The sequence below is a fragment of the Ambystoma mexicanum genome, chromosome 12 (genome assembly GCF_040938575.1).
Source record: "Ambystoma mexicanum isolate Mex_15411 chromosome 12, UKY_AmexF1_1, whole genome shotgun sequence".
NCBI classification, from domain to species: Eukaryota; Metazoa; Chordata; class Amphibia; order Caudata; family Ambystomatidae; genus Ambystoma; species Ambystoma mexicanum.
The window spans coordinates 81,513,703-81,531,740 of record NC_090936.1 but is presented as its reverse complement, the minus strand read 5'-3'; the positions used below and the strand labels follow the sequence as shown (position 1 = coordinate 81,531,740).

Genomic DNA, 18,038 nt, shown 5'->3' with positions numbered 1-18,038 from the left:
ACGGCCCAGGTTCCGATGGTCGTCACCTCTTGCCGTGTCTATTGCTGGCAACGTGTTGTCTCTTTGCCGCTCGGCCCAATGTAACAGGGGCTATTCACTTCTTACTGCTGCAGATTCTCTGGCTCACTTTTTGAGCCCGCTCCTCCACCGCTATCCGCACAGACTCACAGCGGGCTTCAGCAGTGTATAGTAGAGTCCTTCTGACTATATTTCTAGCGTATGCTGTGCCTTTATGCCTTCTGTGGCCGCCAATAGCCCCAATATGTAGCTCTATGTTAAGTCCCAGCTGTGGGGGAACCAGGCCTCAAAAGAGGGGGGACACGCAGCACTTGCTTGTTGCCACTGCCGTGCCACCTTGAATGGGCTATTTGTTGCCGTCCCTAACCTCAAGCTGCCCTTAATCTGTGTGCTCTTGGGTTCTAGCTTCTCTCCGCCCTTACACTCTAGTCCTGGCAGGCGGTGCGAGTCTCCAGTAACGCGCTTGCCAGCCGCCTGCTCGCCTGGGCTCCGTCAACCTTCCAGGGACTCCTGAGCACTTTGCACCTTTCACCAACCTCCTTTGTTATGCCGGTACCATCTTTGTTCCTGGTGCCTCGATCAGCCGGGGCATTTCGCCACTCATTTCTCAGCTTCAGGCTAATCTCTGCACTCCACCTCGCAGTCCAGTGAACCGGAGATGTTCACACATGTTTCCTACCATTTGTAGGCTATACATCCAGCTTGGAGCTTATTTATTCGACGGATCTTGAAGGATCTGGCGGGTGCCGTCTTCACTGCCGACATACTCCATCGGCTGCAGGCCACGCCCCCATTGAACTGTGATCACTTGTGTCTGTCTTTATTGTTGACACCATCAGTGCCTTACAGTACAGATCTGCAATTGAAGAGGGAGGCCGATTGCTCCCATGGATTAAATACTTAAAGGAGGTTTTGCATTCACTTGGTCTCTGTGATTACTGGTCAAAATCTCAACTCCATGACTGTGACGCAAAATCAAAGATCAAGGAGGACCTAACTTACATGGAAGTAAGTGTACTCCTCACTGATATTGCAAGTAAAGAGAGGGGAAGGACGTATTGGGAACATAAACAGATTTGCGGTAATGAAAGTTACTTGGACAATGTCTCCTCAAAATTCTCCAGGGCCTTGTACCTCAAGCTCTGGTTCGGGACACTACCCCTGGGTGAACTATTGCACAAATGGAATAATAATCTTCCCAGCAAATGCCCCTTTATGTGAAAATGTGACTGGAATGTAATGCACTTCCTCATATTTTGTCAACTTTATTTTAACATCAGGAAGAGATATCTTATGCCTTTATTTGCAAATAGATCAGTAACAACTGTAAAAGATGCTCTAGCACTGTGTGTAAATTCAAAAGATGAACTGGCAGTGCATGCGGTTTTGTACTACATGGATCTCGCTCCACTGCCTAATATCACCAGGGGTGCAAACTGAGTGTTCCATCTATGCTCTTCTGATTTCTGAGTATTTATGCTTTTATTTGTTTCCACCATTACTGATTTCTGTATTATGTACAATTTTGAATTTGTAGCTCAATGATGTTTACAAATTGCTTACAATCTGAAGATGAATTGTATAATGATGTTGTCTATTTGTGGTTGTAGGCCCAAGTATTTACATGAGGAGACAAAGGGAAGTCTATAATGAAATCCTGTGTTTAGTATCAATACCCCCGTACTTGGCATTTCAGCAGGGAGCCACGACATTTCAAGAACAAAAATGAATCTTTTTATGAGCAAGCAAGGATGTGCTATATTTTAATATATATATTTTGCAAATTTGTATGATGTTATATTAAGGGTTTTTTGCTAGCAGTTGTGATTTAAACTTTCTTTTGCCTGCTGTTGCTTTTAGTATCTACAGATCGAAATACAGCTGAACTGACTGACTGATATCAAGTTTACAGGTCGGTCAATGTAGATCAAGTAAATAGGTGATTTGCTGTTAGCTTCCCTCTCCTTTGAGGAATGCAAACAGGGCACTCAGGTGCTGCTAACTGCTTTAGCTAAAAAAGAACCTGAAGCTCCCAAACATAAATTGCAACTCTGCTAAGAGAGGGTTCAAGATCTGGGACAGAGGGCTATAGCCTCTCACAGGAAGAAAGCAATATATAAGATTCCTAAACCGTTACATGGATAAAAGCCTTTTTAGGGGTATTGTACACTTTGCTGAATGCAACATTAACAAATATTTTTTGTGCCAATTTCTTAACCACTTTTTTTTAACCTCAAAACTATAGATGTTAAAATTAATAGTTACTCACCGTAGTGACTAAGGTACTCTTAGTCCATAGTCCCCTTTCCTCCATACTGTATGGGCGTCCCTCGCTAGGGACGGGAGACAGAACCTTTTTCACCAGAAGACACCTTGTTCCCCATTAAATTTAGAGGCGTGCAGGTTCGTGGCCCTGGGAGCATGCGCTCCCCTGACTCCGCCCACCGGCACCACTCCTCAGTCCCCATTGATGCGTCGACAATATTTAACATTGCCTAATGACATCAGTATTATTAGGGGGAGGATGGTAGGACATATGGAGGAAGGGGACTATGGACTAAGAGTACGTTAGTCACTACGGTGAGTAACTATTAATTACTCCTACGTCCCATTCCCTTTCCTCCATACTGTCTGGGCCATTACAACTGAATGTAGCCCCAGGGTGGAGAGGAGACTCTCCTTAAGAAAACAGATTCCTTAGAACCGCCTGTCCTAAAGCCGCATCTGACTTAGAGGCGGCGTCCAAACAGTAGTGCTTACAGAAAGTCGAAGGGGTTGCCCAGGTGGCCGCCCTGCTGATCACCTGCCACAAGTCATGCCGTTGGAATGCAATGGCCGTGGCTCTGACCGCATGGGCATGCATGTCAGCTGGAAGTGGCTTGTGCTGCCCCTCATAGGCTTTCTTGATGGCCGCAACCATCCACCTTGCTATCAAGGCATTGGAAGCCTGATAACCTGGCCTTGACCCCTCGAAGGTGACAAATGGGGCATCTGACTTGCAGAAGTCCTTGGTCCTGTTCAGATAGAATTTCAGAATGCGTCTGACATCTACACAGTGCAAGACCCTCTGAGCCTCGTCCTTGTGGTCGATGAAAAACATAGGTGAGAATATCTCCTCGTTAAGTTGGAAAGCAGTGGCTACCTTGGGTAGGAACGCAGGGTGCGTTCTCAGGACAACCTTATCCTTGTGAAAGGTAGTTTAGGGGTCTGATGCCACTAATGCCTGGATCTCGCTGACCCTGCGAGCAGAGGTGAGGCCCACCAACAGATCTGTCTTAATGGTGACCAGCCTGATGTCTGCAGACACCATTGGCTCGAACGGTTTGTGCGCCAAGGCGCCCAACACCACACTGAGGTCCCACACGGGGTGTGGTTTTTTGATGGGTGGGTAGAGCCTGGAGAGGCCTGCCAAATGTCGCTTGACCACCGGGTCAAGAGGAGAAGACCTCTTCCTCCGAATTATGTAGGCCCCTTTGGCTGCCAAATAGGTGCGGCATGTGTCCACATGCATGCCTGAGTGAGCAAGGTGTGCCGAAAATGAGAGTACATCATCCAGAGTACACTTAAGGGGGTCGATCTCCTTCGAGTCCGCCCAATGACAGAACCTAGTCCATTTACTCTTGTACTGGGTCCTAGCAGCCTTGCTTCGGGCGCCCTGAATGATTTTTAGGTTAGTCAGAGAAAGGCTCAGGTGCTTCGGCGTGACCTGCTCAGGAACCACGCTGCAAGGGCTAATTTGTGTGGAGCGGGGTGTATGACCCTGCCCCCTGCTGCGCCAGAAGATGAGCTGGGCTCATTGGTAGATGAATGGGTTGCCTGTCCAGGTAGAGAAGCTCTGAGAACCACAGTCTTGCGGGTCACCGTGGAGCTATCAAAATGATGCTGAGGTGAGCAGATTCCTTTATCTTGCAGATCACCCTGTGGACCAGGGGTGTGGGAGGGAAGGCATACGCTGTCATGCCATTCCACTGTATCTGGAATGAGCAGTCCAGGGAGCCGGGGCCCTGCCCCTGCCAGGACGCAAACTGCTGGCACTTCTTGTTGTCCCAGGAGGCAAAGAGATCCACTTGAGGATGCCCCCATTTGATGAAGATCTCCAGCAGTACTTGATTGTTCAATTGCCACTCGAAATTGTCCGCTCCCAGTCTGCTGAGCCTGTCCGCCTCCAGGTTGGACTACCCCGGAAGGTGCACGGCCCTGAGCTAGAAGTCGTTCTCCAAGGCCCATTCCCACATGCTTAAGGCTAGACTGCATAGTGGAGGGGACCTGGTACCCCCCTGCTTGTTGACATAGTAGATGCTGGTGGAATTGCCGCTCTGTATGAGGACAGTCTTGCCACTGATAAGCGGAAGGAAAGCTTTGAGAGCTAGCCGGATGGCTTTCAGCTCCAGCCAGTTGATCAAAGACTCCTGCTTCGGCCGGGTCCAGACTTCATGGACACTGTGGTTGTCCAGAGTGGCTCCCCAGCCTTCCAGGGAGGAGTGCATTGTGATGGTAACCTGCGGGCCCGTCTGCCGGAAATGTATGCCCCTGCACAGGTTGCAGTCCTTGGACCACCATTTGAGGTCCAAGTGCAAAGAAGGCTGACCGGCTCCGCTTGGGAGCCCTTCTCCTGATTCCATGAGGCTGCAAAGTGCAGCGGTAATCTCCTCATCTTGAGTCTCCTGTGGGGTACAGCCAGTGGTACCGCTGCCATGATACCCAATAAAGTGTTGGTACCACCAGGCCGAGGTCACTGCTCGGGTAAGGAAGTGAGTAGTGGCCCCCTTGATGGCCGTGATCTTGTCCTCCGAGGGAAAGACTCTCTCAGAGTTTGTGTCCCAGATGAGGCCCAGGAAGGTCAGGCTCTGCGTAGATTGCAGCAAAGACTTTTTGAGGTCGACTGTAAATCCCAGGTCGCGGAGTGTGGTCATAAGTGCGGAGAAAGTGTGGAAAACCGCCTCTGGAGATCCCACCCCGATAAGCCAGTTGTCCAGGTATGGGTAGATGTGGTGACCCTGGGTGCTGAGGAGGGCTGCCATTGCTGAAGGGTAGCACCTTGTATTGGAAATGGCAGCCCATGATCCTGAAGCACAGAAAGGAGTGGTGCGGCTACCAAATCGTCACATGTAGATAAGCGTCCTTCAGATCCAGGGAGCACATCCAGTCTCCCTTGCCCAGTGTCTCCTTGATAAGTGCTGGTGTAACTATTATTTTTGAAGAGGGAGGGAGAGGTTGAGGGTGGAGAGGTCCAACACAACTCTCAGGCCAGGCTGGTTCTTCTTCTGTATGGTGAAAATCTTGGAATAGAAGCCCAAGACTCGCTGAGAGGCTGGGATTTCTTCCACTGCCAGGCTCTAGACAAGCGATTGAATTTCCGCCAACAGAGTTGCTGTCCCAATCTGTGGGAGTGGAGGGGAGGAGGGAGGAGAGGGAGGGATCGGTAAGCGGTACCCCGTGGATACCACAGAGAGGGTCCAGGGGTCCGCAAACTTCTGGCACCAAAACTGTGCGTGAAAGGCAAGCCTGCCCCCCACCGGAGACATGTGCACCCAAAGGGACACGTCATGCCTTCTTTCCCTCTGAGGATGTTGCTGAGGGGGACTGGAAAAAGCCCTTGCCCCCCTTTTGTTGTTTGTTGTTTGCACCGGTGCTAACTCGAAGAACGGTCAGGATGTCTCGACCTCTGTTCTTGGACGCCCCAGAACCCGCCGAACGCCCGCCCCTTATCAGAGCGTTGATGCGACTGCGTGTTCGCCTTGGCCGTGGCCTTTGTTAGGATAAAGACTTCGCATTTTGGGAACTGTTCTTTTTATATAATTCCTCATCGGTGGTGGAGTGAAAGAGGTCACTACCCTCAAATGGAATGTCCAATATGCGTTCCTGAACATCTGGGTTAAACTTAGTAGCCCAAAGCCAGGCAGTCCTTCTCATGTCCGTGGTGATGCATATGGCCCGGCCAGAGGTATCAATGTGGGCCACAGTGGACTCCATGATGTCCTGCGCCACCAGTTTGGCCTCTGCCAGCCCAGCCTTGAAGCGTGCTTGGCTCTGCACCAGAAGTTCTGGAAGGAAGTCGGCTATTTCCCCCCAAAGTCTCTAGTTAACGGCTGCCAGCATGGCATCTGCGTTGGATTTACATAGGTCTAGAGAGGCGTTGGAGTACATCTTCTTTCCGTACACCTCCAAAATCTTCTCCTCCTTACCTAGCAGCGCCGAGGACGAGGTGGCCGAGGACGACTGAGGCTTCGAGTAGAGTGACGACCCAGCAATCACCGAAGAGTGCGGTTGAGGGTGTGCCCACAGCAAGTGTTGAGGCGCCAATTGACAGGCTGGTCCGAGTGTGGCTTGAGCCACCCCTTCTTCGCCAAGTCAACAACGTCCTTCTGCATCGGGATCCGCGTTCTAGCCAGTCTGGCGTAGAGTGAGGACTTCAGCCAGAACCCCTTCCGCTATTGCTCAACCTCGGGTTGAGGAAGCCCCAAATATTCTACCAAACCTGCAAGCCTTCGTGGAAGGCCTTGGCTGATGACCGTTTGTCGGGGTCGTCCTCCTCGCCCTTGTCCACCATAGTGTGCGGTTTGTGAGGGGCGAGTGTAGGAACCGGAGCCGGTGCTGCTGCAGAGGCTGTTGCAGAACTGCCTGCACTGTGGGAGGTAGGGGAGCCGGAATCGAAGGAGCCAGCAGGGGAAGCAGGGGCAAAGAGTGGTCGGGGTCAAGGCAGCAGAGGCAAAGAGTGTGGGGATCGGAAGTAGGGAAGAGCCCCTCGCAGGCTTGACACCTGCTGAAGTCAAAATGCACCAGAGAGGAGCGTGGCGCTGGAGGATCAAGTACCTGATTGACAAAAAGATAGAAGAAAGTATCTGAGGAAGAGCGCATGTATTTCATGGCCGAAGCCAAACCCAGGAGCGCTGGTGAAATCGGCCCGTACCTGTCGACGTGGAATAGGGGACTGAGAAGTGGCGCCGGTGGACGATGCAGGGAGCGCATGCTCCTGGTGCAGCGCCCCTGCGCGCCTCTAAATTTAAAGAGGCAGAAGTTTTTTTCTGGTGAAAAAGGTTCCGTCTCCCATCCCTAGCGAGGGATGCCCATCCAGTATGGAGGAAAGGGGACGGGACGTAAGAGTAAGTATGCGTATAGTATATAGAGGTGGGGTTCCCAGTGGTAAAATCTGGGCGTGGGTGATTCAGCAAAGTTGCATTAAAAAAAATGCAAAAAATGTAAACCTTTTAAAAAATCTACAAAAAAATCAAAAAATCAGGAAACACTCATACATCCTTTTTAGGTATGGTAGGCTATTGTAGACTTTGGATTTTAACATATACAGAGATGGTAACACTACAAAACTAAACTATGAAGAATCTTGCAGAGTCATCACTGATCCCCAGCCTAATGTCTCCTCCCATGTGGCTAGGGGTAGGCAGTCGCTTCCTAAACCCGACTGTGGGGGTGCTAATATGAGGGAGGATCACATTGGAGGAGATGGCTGTCAGGATGAGGTGATGACTTCCTTAGGAGAGAGGCAGTATTCTTCTCTATATAAAGAGGAAAACCCCATAATCCCTAAATATGTAATGGCATGTTATTTTTCAAACCCTTCCCCTGTTAAAAACCAAACCACTGTGTATGAAAAACCTCCCCAGTGGAATAACCTTTACATCTCTGGTATGCAGGGTTTACCTCCATCATCCTTTGATTATAATGATTTTGACCTGGATTTGTTTTCTGAGCAAAAAAGCACTATACATAATATCCACATAAACTCTCCTGGTTCCAACAAGTATTTAAGACAATATCATCTCGAAAAGTCCAAAACATATTTGGACTCAAATTGCCATAATGACTGGGGTACTGAGACGAAGAAGAACAAGGAGTCGATGGGGAGGAAATGTGACATTAAGCGTGAAGTGCATTCTAGTTGTCTAAAAGGTAATCAGTTGTAGTGGACATTTAAACTCGAAGGTCACCTGCAGCTAGAGGATCGAGGAAGGGAAGAGGAGAGAAGCTGCAGAGTATGCGGAGCGGGATGCGAGACCGGTGATCGAGGCAGTTCACAGCAGAAGAGCTGTGGGAGAGCGTTGAACGGCGGCCTGCAGCAGGTCGGCAGCTTTATAGACCGGAAAGGAGAAACTCCAGTAATGAGAAGGTGAACGATGCGCAGCAGGATCAGAAGAAGAGCGGCCCTGCAGAGTGGCGCAGGTTAAAAAGAAGTGAATGCTGACACGAGAACCAAACGAAAGTCTGTAGAGCAACCGGGGAAGCCAGCCCCGCTAAAGACTCTCGCAGCAACAGCACGGTTTACCGGTGAGTCAGCCTGAGAGCATTTGAAGAATACTTTTGAATATTGACCGAATAGAATTATAAAGAGAAGGAAAATATGGAACAATTCTCCTGACATGAGATGTCAGTTGGGGGGAAACCTGGAAGCCACATTGCCATAAACCAAAAGACATTGTATGAGAAATAAGGAGGCAAGAGTTGTGCAGTTCTCCTGACATAAGACGTCAGTTGGAGGAAATCTGGGACAAGCATTGCCAAGAGAGATTGAGAGAAAGGTTGACAGAGCTTGAACAAACCCATATATATGTATTAACAGTATGGGGGAAATTGGTGCAAGTAACCACTGAAGTTGACAAGTTGTGCTATTGACGAATTATGATTCTGTGATAGCTAAAGTGGAAGGAAGATTGCAGAAAGACCTAATAGGAGAATCAGGTAGTGATCCTTTTTGGAACATGATAGCTGGCAGGAGAATAAACCAGGAGATCTATAGGAGTAAAAACTGAGCAGGACAGTGAACCAAGATATGAAGAGTTCGTCAGTTAAAGAAGTTAAGAAATTCCTGGCAGGGCAGTATACCAAGAAAGATAAGAGTTGGTTTTGCCATCCTGACAAAAGTGTTCTATGACAGACATTTGGTTTTGCCATTCTAAGAAAAGTATTAGATGGAGAAGATAAGTATTTTGCTATTCTGACAACAGTATTCCATGGATGAGACATTTTGCTTTATCAAAGAAGACACTTTGTGAAAAAGAAATGCTTTGTTCATTTGACAAGAACATTAATAGAACCACATATTCCTCCAGGCTTCCTGAATTGGTTATGGGGAAGGGAGCCAACTCCTGAAGACATGGATTCCTTTTATTGGAATAACCTTTTTTGAACTTTCACAATATAATGTATTGGGTTGGATTCAGAAACAATTAACTTACACATTTTTGTATATGCTAGTGTGAGGGTCAGATACAGTGGGACACAAGGTCAACTAACTTTAGTTTTAGTTTCATAGGTAGGGTCATTCTCGTTAGGATAGGGAAAGATAGGCCTTTATCCCATCCTTTTTGTTTAATAAAAATGGCAAATGTTGATAACCCTGCACATTTGTGTCCGTTTCTCATCTCTGAACTCTCACAACACCAAAGTCAACACAGTAGAATCTCTTCAACAGTCAGCAGAGGCAGAAGGATTTCATGTTGTTAAAAGAAAGCCGACTGAAGCACCAGCCTTGGAGATCGCACATTACAAGAAGAAATGTGCACTGTATTGTCAAGAAAGGAATGGATTTGAACTAGCAGCTGAATTGATAATTACATGCCCGTTATCACAGACCAAATGCTTACTATAATTTCTGGCCTCCAAACACTGCTAGCAGGCATGATCTTTGTGCTGCTACTGTATCATTGAGTTGAGTGATCACTAGCATACCCAGAAAGAGTATGCTGAATGAAGGTGCAGGACTGCTGTCTGTTGTGTATTTGACTGTGGAAGCCACTCTTTCGTCCAATAACTAGCAATTACATACGCCGCTTGATCACTATCAGTTTGCTTGTGACTTTCCCATTTCATTGAACAGTGAGCTATGCATGTGTATGGGAAGCACAATCTGTTTTCACAATATATTTCAAGATGATTAACTGAAAATCCAATTCCTTACTTGCACTTGGACGTAGCTCTCAGTTGCCTTGAGGACTCGTAGATCATTCACCGGATGGATCTCAATCAGTAATGTCAGATATTTAGATCCTGCATAGAGAAAGGACAGACTTTATAATTTGTACCTAATATATGCACCAGAAAATTGAGTGGAGATGCACAAGCAGCTGGAAATAAATCTCTATAAAAAAAATATGGATACCCCACTATCGAAAGTAGTTTGGTAATCACCATCAAAAGTTGCTGGAATCATCATATAAATGCAGTTGAATATAAAGTAAATAAACAGTAGCTGCTTATTGCATAGTGCTTGTGCAAAATAGGTTAAACATCTTTCCCATTTCTATGCAGGCAAGCTTTAATGAATCACCAGCACCTGCATGTTGAAGTGAATGGATGGTTGTTAATGCCCAGGCTGTTGTCGAGATGTGCATGCCCCGCACTGTGAGGATTCAGAGTGCATTGTGTGATGAATCCTGCAGACTACTCACAGAATTCATGCCTAAAGTCTCCTCCCAGGTGGCATGGGGAAGGCTGCCGCTCCCTGATTCCTGACCGTCTGGGTGATATTAGCCGGGTGGATCGCCTGGGAGGAGAAGGCCCCCATAGGGGATAGGATGGCTCTGTTAGGTGAGAAGTGGTATTTATTTTCTTCAGACGGGGACATTTCCATGATGCCGGAATATTTAATGGCTTGTTGTCAGAGTGAGGCTACCCTTCCCAAACTACCCACCTTGTTGGTAGTGAAAATTGTTGTAATCAACATGGGAATAATATATATATGGAAACCAGAGCACTAATACCCTGGCTTCTGATAAACATGTTTCTACCTTATGTCTGAATCAACCATTAATCCCTTTAAAATACTTCCCTAAAGGTATATGCAATAAAATGAGTGAATCATATAAAGTTGAATGGTGTATTCAGGATACAAAAATGAACCAACACATTGGGGGAAATCAAGTCCCACAATGCCCTAAGTCCTGGGATGAGGAAGAGGGGCTGAGAGTCACTACACTGCAGTATGCAGTCTAGTGGTTCTGATGACCCACACCTGAGCGGGACTTTTGAATATTTAAGGCCCCTTCAGGTGCAGGCCATAAGAACAAGAAGGTGGAGCAGTAGTGGGGGTTGTCAGCCGTGGTTGCAGTAGCAGAAGCAGAGAAACGAAGACGCCAGAGCCACTGTTGTCTTTGAAGCAGATTTCGGTCCTCATGGTTTTCACAGTTGAAAACCTGAAGTGCAGAGTTCAGGCGATGGGAAGCGGTACTTTGACAGGCTGTCCCGTGGGAGAGAGAGAAGCTCTCTGTGCATCGTGGCTAGTCCTGGTGGCTGGCGAAACGGAGTGTAGGAGGCGCAAGACAGGCTCCTATACGGAGCAGCGGGGGCCACGGGATCACGACCGAAGTGGTCAGAGTTCAGGAAAGATCCAAAGAAACCACAACAGCGGTTTGAGCAGACGCGTGTGGAGAGACTGGTGAGTTTGCATGCATTAGGTAACCCCGGAAGGCTCTGTAGTCGAACACTGACCACTAACAATTATTTGGAATATCAAGAAAGTCTTAGTGGCAGTATAACTCACTTTCAAGGAAGGCCAGAAAAGAAAGGTTATAAAAACATTATTGTCAAGACAAAGAGGGGACAATCCTTCAGAAAGCATATAGCCTACATTGGCAAAGTAACAAGAGAATTATTATTACAATATTGCTGAAAGATTGTAAACATTATTCCGAGAGTGGGGAAGAGGCAATAGTTGAGCAATTCACCAATAGGCATTGCCTAAGCCAAAGAAAGGCAAGTGTAATAAAGAGACATTGGGCCACATTCCAACCCTGCCGGTCTCCTGGCAGTTGAGCCGCCAGGATCCCGGCAAATGTGGATACCGTTTCGTGCACCCGGTCTGGCGGCCTTGCCACCGGATTATGGGTGCCGGCGGAGCGGTGTTGATCCCCATTCATGGAGTCCCATAGGACTCCAGGAGGGGATTTGGTGTCGTAGCTGGAGGTAACACAGGTGCCACACCGGCACTCCAGTAGTTGGGCGGTCCGATAAAGTGCCGTATCCTCGGATACTGCCACTTTAACCGGACCGCTTGACTAAGAATGAGCCCCATTATCAGCAGTTGTTAGGTGTGAAATAAAAAAAAATCAAGAGTGGCAGGAGAGAAGCACTCCTTGTAAGAGATATCAAGGAGGAGAGGAGCATAGCCTGTATTGCATGTGGCAAATAAATCAGTGGAACAAGCAGCAGCAATGTGTTTTGTGTCCTCACAGAAGAAGGTGTGAATCTAAATGTTGTTGAAAGTCAGACTTTTCTAAAGGTGTGAAGCAAGCCTCCCCCAGAGTTCTTGTAGTAGTGTTTTGAGTTTTATCCTGGCAGGCGAGTAAACCAAGAAAGGGATTGTTGGTGGTAGTCCTGGCAGGTTAGTGGACCAGAAATGAGGGCTAGCCCAATTATAAGTGCATATTTGCTCACTACTCGTTCCCTGGTTGCTCATGCTGATCATGTTTATTATTTCCTGAGCGAAGCAGGGCCCAATATAGTATGCCTCAGGGAAGCACATGTTCCCATAGGATTACAGAATCATCATCAGGATAGAGTTTCCTGCAACTCAGGATTGGTGGGTGGAGGCGGGGGGTTGCAATTATTTTTAAGGCAACCTTTAACTTTTCTGTCATTCCACTGTCCCATGGTTTGGATATTGAGGATTTTCTTGTACAGTTGGCCGTTTCTGCCTCCTATTCCATACACTTTTTTCTAGTTTATCGTCCTCCTGGACCTTATACAAGATTTTTACAGGCTTTTCTGGAACTAGCAGCCTCGCTTCAGGTTAAATACTGTAACCTTATATTATTAGGCAACTTCAATATTAGGCATTATTTTCCTCATGTTGCATGGTGGTCTCACTCAGTGTGTTCTGGAACCTACTTACTGGAACCTACTTATCAGCAAGGGGGTATCCAAGACCTGAGCTCTAGTCCATCCGTTCTACCACTTAAGCAGGTCCTTTGGTTGGACCATCATTTAGTTCCTTTACTGGTGTTTGGGGCACCTTGTGTGGACACTTTTCGTCCACCAGCTGCTTTAAGGAGAAACTGGCGATCTGTGGATGCCACTCAGATGGTGACGTTAGTTAAGGCCAACTGTGCCACAGATTCTCCTGTGGATCTTACCACCTTATCCCAAGCGCTTTTGGTTGCTGCTAATCAGCTGACACCCCTTAAATACACTCAGGTACGCAAGTGCTGTTCCCAGCCAATGTTCTCTGAGGAACTCAGGATGGCTCGATTGGAGCTAAGACAAGCAGAACGCAAGTGGCGCTTGTCCTATGGCCCTAATGAAAAAGCGATTACTTGTGTACTTTCTAAAAAATAGCACACAGCTATTCAGCTGGCTAAACTTAACTACTTGACGCATAAGGTTCAATCTGCCCGCAACCGTTCTAAAGAGCTATTTGCAGAAGTTAAATCTTTTTCATCAACAGCTCAGTTCATGCCAGTAGCTGCCCCATCTCAGTAGCGTTGTGATGCTCTGGCTAATTTGTTCCATACTAAGATCAAGGTAATTCATCATTGTATCTCATTGGACCACACTAGTACTCCTCTGGACTTACATCAGCCTGGTCAGCAGGCTGTTTCCAGTTGGTCTAGCTTTCCTGTTTTTTCTAATGAGGCCGTTCTGACAGCCATCTGTCATCTCAAATCTGTGGCCCCTTCTGACCCCGTTCCGCTCAGTGTCCTGAAGGACATTATGCCGGAAATAATGTCCAGGGTCACACAAGCCGTTAACCTATCTTGCCAATCAGGATGTATTCCTGATGAGCTTAAGCAGGCAACTGTGGTCCCCCTCCTGAAAAAGCCGTCACTGGATGCTTCTGATCTGGCTAACCTTTATCCCATCTCTCTGCTTCCTTTTTTATGAAACTTCTTGAGGCTTTGATATCCCCTCTTCTGTCTTATTTTATGGAGTCCTCTTCCTTGCTTGACCCCTTCCAGTCAGTTTTCGGCAAGGAAGAGGCATCAAAAGTGTTTTGGCATCAGTTGTGGACGATCTGGTTGACGGAGGGGGTGTGGTGTCATGGCTCGCTCGTTACCAGCTGCTCTCCAATCTGTATGTAAATATTCTAGATGCCTTCAGCCATGGCACATTTTGTGGCGTCCCACGCAGAAAGTTGAAGAGGGAAAATGGGACGATCCCTTTCCCAAATTCCTGTCCAAACCATGGCCTATGATGTCACGGCCTAGGCACCCACCGCGGGATGAGTTCAGCCCTCTGACTGCTGCCCCAGACGTCAAGATCCACCGTGGGCACGCCCCAAACCCACAGGCACGTGGTGGGACCTCAGGTGGAGCTGAGACCGACCATATGGACCAACTCGACTAGATGTCACCCACCAATATCGCCATCGTTAGAGATGACATAACGACATAGCCACAATGGACAAGAACACACGTCCCGCCAAGCACCAGGATCAGACACACACCAAACCACACAAAGAACATACTCAGTGCTATGACGTAGAGGACCGCGCACTCAGACATGCATCGTTATTTTTCACATATGCTAACTACCGCACCGCAGAAACACAAGAGTCCAGAAGAGCTCGTGTATATGCTTGCAGACGCTTTATGCTACTAAAACCCTGAGGATGTCACCCTGTAGATGGACTAATGTATAAGGACCCAAGTCGCACCTCGCGACCCTCGCGTTATGGACTGTACGCCGCCACCCATAGATTAGGCCAGCGTAGGCTGCAAACCAGAGTCCCTATGCCCGGAGCAGCTCAGACGGAGCTGCAAGTAACTGATCATGCAGAACAAACCCTGACGGAAACACCACAGCCAAGGCCGCGAAGTTGCAATCTACATGCCGCGCTCTCAGCGCCAAGGTTACAACTGCCACTGCTAAGCACTCCTCGGAGAAGAAATACAAATCAAATCCCTGTAATTCTGCTTCAGCCACAGTCTCCGAACACGTGACCAGGCCGACCCGATACGATGCCAAACTCCAAGGACTAGAGAAGCTCTTGGGTCTCACGTCTGGGACCCGGACTGCAACAACGAAGTTACAAGTTGGACACCAGCGGCGATGGGAAAGGAGCACCCAACAGCCAGTAGTAAGATCTGTCCATTGTCCACCACTGACACATAGTCATACATTGTTGCCAACACCAGGTACATCGTGAGTTGGGAACGACGATGGTCTCAGGCTTGGGGGCTCGCGGATAAACCAATCAGAGTACGAGGGGCTAATCACTGACGACACCATAATTCAACCAATCACTAACTTTCCTCATATAACACTTTCTATGTAACCATTTTTAGGGACGACCCAAGCTTACCACCTGACCTCTTCTCCACCACTAATATTCCCCCCTATACTGATCCATACTGACCCTACCACTCAGGGAGCCAACCCGGGGTAGCGTTACGTTTAGGGGAAAGTTTTCCCAGGTGACGCACATAGTAGCGTCATCTGGTTAGAAAAAGGGCCTGCAAGCCCATCACTGCTGAGATGTTCCTTGGTACCTACGCTCCGAGAACCTGTCCCTGTCTGTTTTGTGCAATAAAAAGCAGTAACTCTTTGCTCTTGTGTGTGCCTCATACTCCTTTGGGACGCGGGAGGAGTTGGGGCCTCCCCAACCCCGGAGGTCCGCAGAAGGCCCTGCCGACCTTCAGGAAATCACCCCAACAAAGTGCAATGGGTTTTCTTGCATAGTAAGTGGCGTACGTCTGGTTGAGTACTATAGTTCCCAGGTATCCGAGGGTACAGGAAAGTAAAGGAGCTACGTTTGTGTCATCTGACGCTAACCGGAAGTCGGCTTTCCTTCACTGATACCTGCATTTAAACACTGAAGGAAATCTGTGCAGTGCTCCTTAACCGTGTGATCACCGCGAGCATTGTTCCTGCGATTACATTTCTGCCTCAGAACTTCCTGTTTCCCAACCATTTTCCGCTCCTTGGACTGCTTCTCTTGTCCCTTGTCTGCTACAACACTTGGCTTTCTTTTCCTGTGAATTGATCTCCTGGCTTGTGCCCCTCCGCTACATTTCCTGGACTGCTTTATAACTGCGCTGCTGCTTCGACGCCTGAAATATTGGACTCCTTGGATTCCGTTCTTGCACGCTTTTTGGAGGTTTCTTGTTTTGCTTTTCTGGAACGCTGGACATTGGATTCCTGGTTTTCCTTTTTGACTAGTGCCATCCCTAGTTTGTCCCTGGAACTGTACTTTTGGTTTTGTTTAGCTTTTTCTACTGAAGGATCTGGACTTTTCCTAGAACCACTTCTGGATGGGACTTACATCTTGGACATAGATACTTCCACTGAGTGCTGAACACTCAGATCTCTGTAGGTTTACTTTTTTCCGTAGTTTACACCCTCGTGCCGTACAGGTCAGGCCTTTTGTCTAAGGACACTAACATCAACTGTCTACAATTCTGGAGTGAAATTGTCTGTACCACACTTCACCATAGGTAGGTGTCTGCTACATCCTGTTAGGTGTACCCGCTACCATCGTCAGATACCAGGTAGGAAGTGGGTGCATGGGTGATGGTGTTATCATCAATCTAGCTGACCTTGTTTATGTCTGCTTTCTCCCTTTAGCACTACTGGTTGCTCCCGTTTCACCTGAGCCACTGGCCTGACAGGTTAACATAAGCTCTACAGGCTGTGCTCTTGGGGGAAAAGTCTCCCTGTGAAAGGAGATCTCAGTCACTGTAACATAGTGACTGTGGTTTGCAACGATCAGGCCCTTGACAGATTTTGCTTGAACTGTCAGCGGCTTTTGACACTTTCTGTCCCGCCTGACCTCAGCTGGCCTCTCGGGAGCCTTCTGGCCTGGTTTACCACTTTCCTGACTGGCAGGGCAAATCACTTTCTTTGCTTCCCTTTCTTTCCCCTTCTCTCTCTTTGTTCTATGGTGTTCCTCAGGGATCCCTCTTGTCCCTGATGTTATTTAACATATGTTCAGCCCCTGGTTGGGCTCCTCCGCTCTCACGGCTTCAGGTGCTACTCATATGCAGATGACATGCAGATTCTGGATCCTCCAGGAAACTTCTTCCCTTGAGCTGGTGGGACCAATCAGTTCGCCCAAACTACAAACCAGGACCCATCCTCTGGTTGAATTCGCTGTACAGAGCTACAGTGGGCCGGAAAGCCAGGAAGGTCGGACCCTGCTTGGGTTTTAAGGAGCGCACCTTTTATTAGTTGTTTTGCTCTGCTGCTGGCTTCTTCCCTGGGTGGCGCAAGACCCTCCAGTCTTCCTACTTCATGACTCCGGATTGAAGATAAATATGCAAAAGTCAATGGTAATGGTCCTGGCAGGAGACAAACAAGAAATCCAGAGGCGGGCAGAGGAGCTTCACCTATGCACAGCGGAAAAGGGGTAAAATACCTTGGCGTCACCTTGACCAATACGATAAAAGGCCTCTATGCAGGGAACTACCCGAAATAATAATATCCAGTCCAAATGTACACTTGGTCAGATGCAAGACAGTGAACCCAGCCACATTCATTACAGAGCCATGCACAACTGAAGATTTACAGGAACACGATTGTAGTATGTATGAGGGAGAGGGCGATGACATTCCCAAAGCAAGAGAAAATGCCCCTACAGAAGGAGAAATCTATTTCATAGACGGGTCAGCATCCATAAACTCAGAGACCGGAGAGAAACATGTGGGGATGGCAGTAGTGCGCATGGAAGACGACACATACGAAGTGATTGTTCAAAAGCGCCTCCCCTCACACTACTCTGCACAAGCAGCCGAACTGACTGCACTAATCAGCGCGTTACACACAGCCAAAGATTGTGCAGCAACAATATATTCAGACTCAGTTTACGCCACCACCACAGTTCACTCAGGGCTATCACATTGGCAAAGGAGAGGGTTCAGAAGAGCAGACAGGTCCCCCGTACAACATGCCACGTTGCTAAATGAACTAATAGAAGCTTTAGCAGAGCCATCGGTAGTGGCAGTGGTTAAATGCCAACCCCATACCAATAAAAAGGACGCTGTCTCATTGGGGAACGCGGCAGCCGACACAGCAGTGAAGGAGGCCTCGTACTTCAATAAGACACCAACATCAGAGTACGTTGTAAAAACAGC

The 18,038-nt window shown here is 48.0% G+C and overlaps 1 protein-coding gene across 2 annotated transcripts in view; it reads right to left on the bottom strand.

Annotated features, from left to right (window-relative positions):
* Positions 1-18,038, bottom strand: part of GSAP (gamma-secretase activating protein) — a 2,819,616-nt gene that overhangs the window by 2,449,545 nt on the left and 352,033 nt on the right. For both annotated transcript variants that reach the window (XM_069628052.1, XM_069628053.1), the window contains exon 6: positions 9,932-10,020. In XM_069628052.1, the coding sequence (XP_069484153.1) occupies positions 9,932-10,020 (89 nt within the window). The remainder of the gene's footprint in view (positions 1-9,931; positions 10,021-18,038) is intronic.